Source organism: Mytilus edulis, chromosome 4 (assembly GCF_963676685.1).
Source record: "Mytilus edulis chromosome 4, xbMytEdul2.2, whole genome shotgun sequence".
NCBI lineage: Eukaryota > Metazoa > Mollusca > Bivalvia > Mytilida > Mytilidae > Mytilus > Mytilus edulis.
Window position 1 is genome coordinate 8,394,636 of NC_092347.1, and position 11,444 is coordinate 8,406,079.

Sequence of the window (11,444 nt, forward strand, 5' to 3'; positions counted from 1 at the left end):
CACACAAACTGCGCATCGTCTAAATACAAGGTATTTGATAACGTGCTCTAAATGACCATTCATTTAAATGTTGTACTGATCACATGGTTATTATTGTGCCTCAAGGAGATACCTTTATGCAAACATTCTAACTTGATACCCGTCGTCTTTAAGATTTACTACTTCATAGTTAACACTGGGTAAAATGTCTCCACATAATATCATTGCGTTGATTTTAGTAACTGTTATAAAAAGTTGCAACGGTTTTTCAGCGAATGAAGAAGATTCAATTAAATCTTACATCAAAACAACGATGGAATGTAAAAATATAACAGGTAAGCTACCTAAGTCATGTTTGTTTTATGCTTACAATGAAATAAAAATTCATTCTGATGTAACTCGGGGTTAATAGGTTTTTCTAAAATGTAAAATGCAATTTTATATGCAAAATCATTATTGTTAATAGCAGAGACATATATAGTATTATATATATATTTCTCTGTTGGTAACTTATGACGGTACTGACATTACTGTACCAAATCTACTAAAGTGATTCCGTTTAGATTCACGCTTCGAAACAAACACCCACAATTCCTTTTTGGTTTGCTTTCAAATATGCAACTCCTTTTCTGTCTTTTTGTATTCCTCAAAACCAACGGGCGTCCGTCCATCAGCCTGTTCAGTGGTTCGAAAAATTTCTTGAATCTTTTTATTTAATACTCCTGTCTGATTTTCTTGTCAGATATTTTATGAAATCGAGACCAAAGTTATAAATAACATTATCAATTTACTAAAGTTAAAAATTCAGCGCTGTTATTTTTTTTCCACCTGAGTCATGCCGGTTGAAAATATGAAATAGATAGGAAATTGCATTGTTCGCGCCGTACCCCAACATTTCATGTGAGATTTTGATGAAAATTATATCAAAGTTTTATACGAAAAACGTCTAAAGGAACGACCATGTAACTTCAAAATAGGGGGGGGGGGGGGGGGGTTGGCGTATGTTTTTTTTTCTAAAAAAAATATTCTGATTCTTATATTAAATTTGTTTAAATTTCTGACCCCGACAAAAAACATACCGCTTCTTCCATCTTTGAAGTTAAATTGTTTCTCCCTTCTAAAACTTATTAATCTCTACACTTGAAACATGCAAATAAAATATATGCTGCCGGGAAGGATCAGGTGGTGGTATGGGGTTGCTGCTCGATTCTTATAGATTTAGCACTCGGAAAGTTATACTTTAAATATATATCAATTTACATTTAAACAGGTTTGTCATTAGCAATGGTGAGGAATGGAGAAGTCTTTACTGATGGATTTGGTTATTCCAACCTTGATACTCAAACTCCTGTTACCAGTACTACCAAAATGAATATTGGTTCTGTTACCAAAACATTAACGTCGATGATGTGGGCAGTACTCATTTCTGAAGCAAAAGACAAAAACGATACAAGGTTTTTACCAAAACACTCCATTATTTAAATATTTAAAGTGTAATCGACAAGAAATAGAAATAAAGAAGAACAACAACAAACAATTTTAAAGACATAAAAAAACCCAAACAAAACAAAACTATAGTAGTACCAACCTTTCGTTTTCGACAGTACTTGGAACCTATTTCATACGTTGCACTCAAGTTGAAAACATTCAGAGCGTAGAAAAGTTTTGAGTTTATTTTATAAATTGTTTAAAAGGCAAAACCCTACCTTTGTAACGAAATTAACTATCGACTACCAACTTTGATAAGTAACCACCAACTAATCAATATAGCAAAGTTGAATATTAAAACGCTTTGGAAATGGACAGTTACTATATAGATATACATGTCGACTAAAGCTTGTATAACTTTGTTCAGGTCTATATGATCACTCACATATTGGTCAATACTGTAAAAATACATTACTATGAGTACTAACTACATTGTAAATGATATATATATGTAATATATTTAAAGAATCTCTGCTGTTTTACTTAATATGGTAATTCCTTTTCAGCATTGACTGGAATACAAAAGTAAAAGATATTTTTGGCCCCAACTTTAGATTAAACGACAGCTGTAAAGCATCGTTTGTGTCTTTGGAGGACTTTCTGTCTCATAGAACCGGCCTGGAATCAGCCGATTTGTTGCTTCAAGCAGGAGAAGGAGGACATCGGTCACGCGAAGATTTACTTAAGTATGTGGTTTGATTTTTTTAGTATTCTTTAAACAAGACAAAAAAAAAAAAAAAAAAAAAAAAAAAAAACTCAAACTGTATAAATTATTAGATTTTAAAGTTTTTTTTTATAACAGAGCTTGACCTTTTTGCAGTACGCACATACCACCTAAGGACAAAAGCTACTGTGTGAATTTGAAATATTAAAAGGTGGTCTATGCATTTATTAAAAAATTCAGAGCATTTGTGTATTGCTTTTAAAGATTTGTAGGGTTCGGGAAAGTAATACATGTATTTAAGTGTTTTTCTTTCTTTTAAACACTTATTATGTATAAAACATATTCTACTTATCATATTGTCTGGTCTTGACGGATCTTTTTCATGATTACTGCATTGTACTGAAAGATTAAAAACAAAAAATTAAACCCAAAAAAATAAAATTTTCTATTCATTTGAATGATCTAAACCAAATAAAGATGTGAATTGTCAACTTCAGTACCCTGGGATGTATATACATGTACTTGTAACTACCCGTCTAGAGTGCATCAGAGATTTCACTAAAAGGTTCAATGTTGAAATCTTTGATGACAATATGCCAATAATGAATCTATTACATTCAGTTGTCGTATGATATAAAAAGAACCTACTTATTTATTTTAATAATTATAGCCGGTTGACATATAAATTAGGATAATAAGTCAGTTACGAACAGGTCAGTTGGACACACTGTTTAACATATTAGTTGATATGTAAATAAGTTTTCTGATATTTCAAAAGGGATATTATTTTGCCATTGTAATCATTTTTATCAGACCAAACTTATTATGCAGAAAGGTAGATGTGGGGTATAAGTAAATGAGATGGCAACGCGACCGTGATAAAAAAAAACCCAGACATCTAAAGGGCATAATATAGTCTTCTCCGAAACGAGCATCGGACACAAACACTACATTTGTACGTTTTAGTTTTATTGTCTTTACATGTATTTTTTCAGTAACTTAAAGGAATTGGAGTCAAAAGAAGAATTCAGAGACGTATTTTCCTACAGCAATATTGGTTTTGTCATGGTGGCATTTCTGGCAGAAAAGATTGGTAAAAACCCCTGGGAAACTTTGATGAGAGAAAAGTTATTTGAACCTCTTGATATGACATCAACACTCTTTCTTACAGACCAAACGTTTTCTGAGTTGGCGACTCCATACTTGTTTGACGAAGAAAATGGAATGGAAGAATCAGATAAAAGTATTTATACCGTGTGGGTAATATTTTCAAGAGTCGTCTATCATATCGTGGTAATATTGGTTCATAGTTTACATGTCGGGGCCTTTTAAATATATATAGCCAACTATACGGTGTCGTTTGTGCTCATCATTGAAGGCCTTACGTTGCCTATAATTGTATTGGCGGATTCAGGGGGGGGGGGGGGCGGGGGGTCCGGGAGTTGGAACCCCACCTTTTTTTTTGGCCGATCAATGCATTTGAATGGGGACATATAGTTGGACCCCCCCCCCCCCCCGCCCCTTTGTCCTGGGTTGGGAACCCCCCTTTTAAAATGGCTGGACCCGCCCCTGAATTGGTTACATATACTTCATTTAAACATTGTTTAATAGTTGTCTCATTGGCGATTATACCGCCTAATTCTCCGTGACACAAACATAAAATGGCACAATTATTGACCAAATTGCACGAAGTTTAGATGAAGCTACAATGTAATACTGTGATTAACATTATCAGAGAATTTAGAATACACGTCTCCTCTAGTGATCAAAACACAAATTTTGGAATATTCAATACGAACTAGTCAAAATAAGACAACACAATAAAGACCAATAACAAATTAAGATAACCATAAATACTATATATATAACATACACCAAAAACACATAAACAGTCGTCATAAACATGACTAATAGTGCGTACAAAGGAAAATAAAATGACTTCTGTCCTAAGTTCTAGATTTGCGAACCTTGAAGAAAGAACCAAGTAATTTCATTTGGTTTGATAGTTAAAAACTATGTTTTAATGATTTAAGATTTCCGTAAATGTGTTTGTAGTACCGTATATGACATATCTACAGTCTAGATTTCAAAATTGCAATTATGGTCCTGATGGAAGTTTTTTTTTTGTACCATGTTAATATGTCAAACCTTTTAACATTTTAGAATTGATTTGTTCGGTCCTGCTGTACGTGTTTGTAGTAAAGCAGCTGACATGTCAACCTTTTTAACATTTTAGAATTGATCTGTTCGGTCCTGCCGGAAGTGTTTGTAGTACCACATAGTTTATATGTTAAACCTTAAACATTTTAGAATGGATTTGTTCGGTCCTGCAGGAAGTGTTTACATTACCCTATGTTAATATGTCAAACCTTTAACATTTTAGAATTGATCTGTTCGGTCCTGCAGGGAGTGTTTGTAGTACCGCAGATGACATGTCAAACCTTTTGAAATATCTGACATCTGGTGCATATATGGATCAATTGGGCATCGACGATGATGTATTTAATGGCATGTTTAAGCAGAAAAGTATACTACCGAAGTCCTTCTCCTCTAGATACAACTTGGAGTACCCCAAGTTTCCTATATCATTCGATACTTATGGCTATGGGATGGCTTGGTTTTTAACAAAATACAGAGGTGAGGAAAGGATAATTGCATATAAAAACATCAACAGAAGAAGATTGAGAAAAACACGTGAAACAGTAGATTTAAGTCTACTAAAAGAGGTTGAACCAATTCCTATAGAAGTAATGTCACACTATAAACATTTTCAAAAGTCTTTTATATTTACTTCTATTTACAATATTACAGCTTAATGTGTTATTTTGATATGTGTTAGCGCTATAGATGTAATCTTTATAGAAATCTGTAAACTGTAAAACACATTGGTGTTCTCTTAATAGCGGACGTCTAGGGTTCGATCCTAGGCTACACTAAATACCCAGAAAAGGCATTTGCTGCTTCTCATCTCATCATTGTGCAGTAAAACATACTGGTTTACCCGGAATCAGCATAATATTTCCGGTTATATTTCATATGAACATTTACTTATTAAACTAGCAATTTCAAAATCCTGCCAGGGAGTGGGTTAAGTACACATCAGATATGAATATCAATATTACATTCACATGTTCTGGTCATGACATGCATATACTATAGTATTCGCCACTGGCCATTAAACAGCAAGCCATCATCTATTTATTGTTTTGCATATTTCCGTCAAGGTATCGTTTTTTGTTATTTTCGTTATTGGGGTACTGTTTTGTCTTTGCCTTTCGTCACAAGACGTTATCGCATGAGTGTCATATCATAACACCGGCACTTGTCTCAGAATATGTCATATTAAGGTATATAGAGAAAACAAATCCTGACACAAGTGCCTGTGTATCCTAAGTCTTTTTATTACTCTTCAAGATCTTTATCATACGGAGTTCAAATGTGTAGTATTTATCGTATACACATTCATACATATATTTTACAGATTTGGACATGTATTTCCACACTGGAGGATTATACGGATTTACTTCAGTTCTCGGATTTATTCCAAGCAAAAATATTAGTGTGTTTCTAAACTCGAATGGCCTTGGAAAATCAGGTTTCCGTAATATCATGCTTCCAACCATGTATTATATCTTCGATACATTACTAGAGCTGGAACCATGGTTAAATGAAACAACAGCATGTAGCTACCCGTCACCATGGAATCATATTCCAGAGAAGAACACGACAGCGAGAAATAAGACTCAAATCAACATCTCCGAAACTGACAGATTCATTGGAAACTATAGTAACTATCTTTACGGTGATGCATCTGTTTCAGTTATCAACGAAACACTTACAATTCAATATGATAGATTACTCCACGGAACTCTATCTCATCTTTCTCTAAACATTTTTAACTTAACAATACTGGAGCCTTTGAACAAAGTTTTATCAACTTATATGATTGTTACCTTTGAGAATTTTCACGATGAACAGTTTCAACGACTTCGTTTCGATATACATCCTATTTTTGACAGAGTCTTCCCTAACGTTAACATAGCCAATAACGTCCGATTTTCCTTTCTATCATATATGATAATTGTTCTGTTCAGTTTAGTTCTAGTTTGAAGTTATTCCTATTTCAATCAAAGATTAAAAATGTATTTGATAATATAAAGATGTTTAAAATATCTTATAGTTATAATTTGATACTCAAAGTATATTATGTTTGTATTCATGGTTTTTTTGAGAGCTCTTGTAATTTGCAATCTAATTTTTTACACATATCTGATTTGAAGCTTGCAAATTGAAATAATAGACATACGACTTAAAGAAAAAATAAAGAATAGAAAAATGGAAGGGAAGTAAACAGTAAGGAAAAAAGTAAATAAATAAATAGGTATTGCAGGAAAAGGAAAAAAAAACCTACTTATTTTCGGACGTAAAAAATAAGATAAACCTTTAACCCTAAAATTAAGACCAACTTAACACACTTCTGATATTAGGGGGTACATGGTAGCTTAGGGACTAACCGTTTTAAATTTTCAACGGAGTTTGATATTTTTGTTAATTTAAATAAGTCAACCGTGAAATGATGGATCATAAGACTTTCATCCAATTGTATCATACTCACTGCAAAGATAACATATAAATATATATATATATAAAATATACATTGCTGTCGGCTAAGTTCATCTTGAATTAGACATGAACACAAAGGGCACTTCAAAAGTTTTTCCAGACATCATTCGGGAAACATGAGTTTTAAAGTTGATATGTTAATAAAATAAGTTGTCATACTTAATACAATGTAATGTTTCATTGCACAAATATTGTTTTTTATTTTTAAATCTGAGCACACAGATGAGATCAATTTGGTTTAGAAAATCAGTTATACATATACTCTGATGTCGTCGTGCTTTTTATTTCCCCTTTGCCGGAATTATATTCCCTCTTTCAATATTCCTGATATGCGGTACACATTTTATTGTTCTTCCCTCATATTCAATGATTGTTATTACTTTAGTATTCAAATTCCACAAAATCTAATACTTTTATTTTAGGTAAATTTATATTACAGTATTGGAAATAAAATCATGTAAAATGGATTCGGCAATAGCAGACTTAAGAAGTGACAGATATCTGTTATGCAACTTTATTCATCATTTGTACTTGGTGTATTCCACCATTCCATCGAGTTATCTAAAAAGAAATTGAACAAGATTGTAGCTAGATGGTGAATAATTGTACAAGTGCTGAATGGTTATAAAAATGTATGATCATCGAAAAATGTCTTTCATTATGAACGTTATACATTATCTACTCAATTCTAAGAAATGCTAATATATGTGATGTCACTTGGATTACATAGTTATCTCTAAGCCTGACTAGATTATTGTGAGAATAAAATTCTTAAATCAGTTTGAAAAGTTCCAGTGATCAAAGTCAGCTCTCTAAGAGCCAGCTGTACAAGTCAACAGTTGAATTGAGCAAATTCACTCGCCAAAATCAAACACGTTTGAATGGAATAAGACCCCGTTCACACTAGCATTTTTGTTAATCGGTTAGCGTTCACAATTATCCTTAATCAAAGCGATCTCTATCGGTCTAATCTGAACCACTGCGTTCACATTACAATTAAAAACGCAATAATTACATTAGATGTATGTTTCATTACAATACGTTATTCTGATTGGCTAACTGCACATCATGTGTTATTCCTTAAGCAGTTGTATCACTCAATAAAACTTCTCATTCATGATGACACGAGGTCCCACAATAAAGTGCACATGTAAATGAAATAAAAACTTGATAAAAGGCGTGTTTTCATAATCCTATGGGTAAAAATGTAATTATAAGTATTGAATGCTTTTTTTGTAACTTTATAGGGTTGTAAAAGCGTCGACCGTGCGCACATTTGAAGTATGAAGCGCTTCCGCGCTTCATACAAAATGTACTTCGGTCAACGCTTTTACACCCCAATAATTTACAAAAAAGAGCATTCAATTCTTAAATGAATCTGACCTTTTTACCCGTAAAACTGTAAACATTGTGTATAAATAGAACTGATTTATCAAATTCATGTATAATACACCGATACACATACTTGAAGGAAAGTAAAAGTTATATCTTGAATCACAAGTTTAAATTTTGATACCGGTGTTATTGTAGTATTCTTTAAATTTGAAAACAAAGTTACAACACGACAAAATTCTGCGGTTCCTGAAAAGAGAAAAAAATCAATATCTAAGAAAACAGACACAGATTTCGCAAATCTATGCTACGGCTAGGCCAACATGTTTTCAGTTATTTTTAAGGCCTGTTAACAGAGAAATATGGGTTAAATAACAGATCTCTGGGATAATTTTGCCGCTATACATGCGCATAAGTTATTTTCGATTCAATCGCACTAGTTTAAACCGATCTCTGCGTTCACATTTAAAGTAAGATCGGTTTACTTTAGATCGATTCAAACTAAGCTACCTCTTTTGGTGTTTTAGTTTAAACCGATTGAAGATCGATTCACAGCGTGCACATTGGCCTTTAAATCAATCTAAAGTGAACCAGTCTAGTTTAAATTGATAAAAATTTCCTAGTGTGAACGGGGTCTATGTTGTCGAAATTTGAATCTGGAATAAGTTGATACTACTTTGATTGCGTCTTGATACTTGATCCTTTGAATATCTTTGTATGTCTGTCTGGGGAGTATAAAAACGTAACTGTGAATACTCTTATATTCGCCATTTCCCTGGTTTAAGGCCGAGTACATGTGATTTGCACCCTCTTTATGTCAAAAAGTACACGTTTGGAAACAAATTCTAAATCTTATAATTATGTAAGCTGTTTATGCAGTCATGAAATGTGTTTTTTTTAAAGTTATTTTCTTACTGAACTTACTTTTTAAGCGACTTTTCGGGGAACACTTAATAACAAAAAAAAAACCCCAAAAATTTAACCTCATACTTGAAAATGCCTCATTTTCGAAACGAGAAATCACACATATCGAAGTTTACGATATGGACAGAGGAGTTGACGAAATTTTTACCATTACCGACACCAATACACAGCAAAGCAATGTGCAATTATATATCTCATGTAGTCATTAAAAGTTTAAGAGAATTCATTCATTTATTATAGAAAACATTTCGTACTAACATATTTGAAACTATTCATAAATACAACATCTATGAAATATGAAAATACTATAAACTGACCTTCTTTATCGACAATGACACACATTGTGGCTATCACAATATGCATCTGAATGTCCCAAATACAGACAATGAGCCTTGCAAACAGACGACCCAAGTTGGAAACCGAAGAGACTAAAACTTCCAACTTCACATGTCAATCTCTTCTGTGGTGCTTCGAATAGAAAAAAAGTTCACAAGTTTAATAGAAATATTTGTTATAGAAAGTACCAATGCTTTACAAGTCTCTATTTTTCGAAGTCTTATAATGACAAATTTCACAATTAAAAATTCATTTTTTCTCGAATACTTTTTAGTTTAATACCTAGTAAAGAGAAATAAATAGACTTAACTATATAAAGTAAATACACCTTGATTTTGATATACAATCGAATACAATAGAAAAGTAAAAAAATCCTAAAAAAGATCTAAAGGACATTTGTTGACTATTTCTGTGTTAGCAATAACATTTTGAAATTTAGTCTGGACACCATAATATTTTTAGTAGTTGTTAATGACTTCGAACTAGCTTTCATTATATTATTTTGAAAGTTGTGTTTTGTGCTTTTTGATGATTCAACTGATTTTTAATATGGAAAATTATTTTATCTTGATGTCGTATTGACTTCTTTGTCATACCTCATGTTTATTAATTGCAAACTTATATGAAATCACATCTTCAAAGTGAGCCTATATCTAGGGGTTGTCGCTTGTTACTTCTTATCCTATCTTGTCACCGGAAAATACTCATCAATTATGCGCGCCTTTATGACGTCATTTACCAAATAGAGTTGATCGCCTGTATCGCTACACTATTATCGTCCATTAAGCGTCTTAGAGATCTCATTATACAGGGTAAACTAGAAATACTGTTTGTTCTGTAGGTGCTTAATCACAGTGACTGATTGAAAATTTTGAAAATTCAATGGCGAATAATTGGTGCAAGATATCATCATAGTTTTCCAACAACTCGATCAACATTCGAACGGAAGTGACGATGCCCATAAACACACGAATGAGGGGATATGACCTTTATAGGGAAGCCGGGATCGGGTGTGTTTAAGCTCGGGATTTCTGGATTGACAATTTCGGGATCCGGGAATTCTTTTTTCGAATTTCGGGACCTCGGGATTTCGTGTTTTTTAAGCCCGGGATTTCGGGATCAGGACCCCTCCTACTGATGTTCAGTAAATCCAAAGTTTTTGACGGTATTGAATCGAACCTATAAAGTTGTCTCTTTGTTATCCTCATTTTCCATTATTTATTGGATTGTTTAATCAAATAGTTCAGCAAATTATTTTCGTTTTCTATATTTTTCCACATTCAGTTAACTTATGACACAACAACCAATCACATATTCAATCAGATTTATATATCCGCGTTTCCTCAAGTGTCTAGATCTTCAATTGAATCATTAAAATGATAACGCTAATGCTAATGATAATGATAATAATGAAAAACATACCTCCTTCCGTTCCTAAAGAAAGAAAGATAGAAGTATTATCATATTTTTCCAAGTGTACTTCATATATTATAGATATTTCTGTCTTAAAATATTAGCCTTAATCCAATTTTTAAATGAATTATATCTTAAGCTTAAAAGCCTGTTTGGGTTGAGATCTTGACATGTTGAGACACATACTGACACACTATTTCATCATTAATGACAAACCTTTATATAAGAATAGATGGTTTCTGTAAAAAATTGTTTAAACAAGTTAAAGACTTTGAAGAGCATATATAATTAGCAAAAAGATGACAAACCAGAAACAAGGACAACAAGTCCGACAAACAGTAAACATAGTTTGAACATAATGAAGCTGTGATTAAAAAAAAGATGTACAGCACTAGTGTTCCTAACTTTTATATATGACGGCTTATCTATCATGATGTACGTTCATCTGTCTATTGGCCAGTTAACTAACCATTCATATCTACAGCTATCTGGAACGACAAGGAAACATCTTCGAAAATTGATATAACAGACTTGAATTGACACAATTCGTGAACTATTTTATTGAACTGTGATTTGAAAGAGACATCAGCAGATAGACAAAAACATTAAAAGGCATATTAAGATGTCTTCAACAATTGTCAAAATTCTTTAACGTTTTGTTTTGAACACAAAAAGCAATACATGT

The 11,444-nt window shown here is 32.6% G+C and overlaps 1 protein-coding gene and 1 long non-coding RNA gene across 3 annotated transcripts; one reads left to right on the top strand and one right to left on the bottom strand.

The window, feature by feature from the left end:
- On the top strand, nucleotides 1–6,301 carry LOC139518863 (uncharacterized). 2 transcript variants are annotated; one of them, XM_071310509.1, is made up of 6 exons: nucleotides 3–314; nucleotides 1,250–1,433; nucleotides 1,974–2,153; nucleotides 3,127–3,387; nucleotides 4,515–4,768; nucleotides 5,613–6,301. In XM_071310509.1, exons 1-6 carry the CDS (start codon nucleotides 185–187, stop codon nucleotides 6,239–6,241), a joined length of 1,638 nt encoding a protein of 545 aa, XP_071166610.1. In that variant the 5' UTR covers nucleotides 3–184; the 3' UTR covers nucleotides 6,242–6,301. The 2 variants fall into 2 exon arrangements, with proteins under 2 accessions (XP_071166611.1, XP_071166610.1); XM_071310510.1 differs by lacking the exons at nucleotides 4,515–4,768; nucleotides 5,613–6,301 and adding an exon at nucleotides 4,368–4,428 and having other exon boundaries at nucleotides 1–314.
- Nucleotides 6,302–9,379: 3,078 nt separating this feature from the next.
- LOC139518870 (uncharacterized) lies at nucleotides 9,380–11,227 on the bottom strand. Its single transcript, XR_011663473.1, has 3 exons — nucleotides 11,068–11,227; nucleotides 10,769–10,780; nucleotides 9,380–9,478 (listed from the first exon to the last, which is right to left on the bottom strand). It is a non-coding gene; the product is annotated as an uncharacterized lncRNA (long non-coding RNA).
- Nucleotides 11,228–11,444: the final 217 nt, after the last annotated feature.

Excerpts from the sequence above, each read along its gene's own strand:
- LOC139518863 (XM_071310509.1), top strand. The coding sequence starts at position 185 with ATGTCTCCACATAATATCATTGCGTTGATTTTAGTAACTGTTATAAAA. Across the intron at positions 1,434-1,973 it reads AAAGACAAAAACGATACAAG|CATTGACTGGAATACAAAAG; the intron begins GTTTTTACCAAA and ends ATTCCTTTTCAG. Across the intron at positions 4,769-5,612 it reads GTTTTTAACAAAATACAGAG|ATTTGGACATGTATTTCCAC; the intron begins GTGAGGAAAGGA and ends TATATTTTACAG.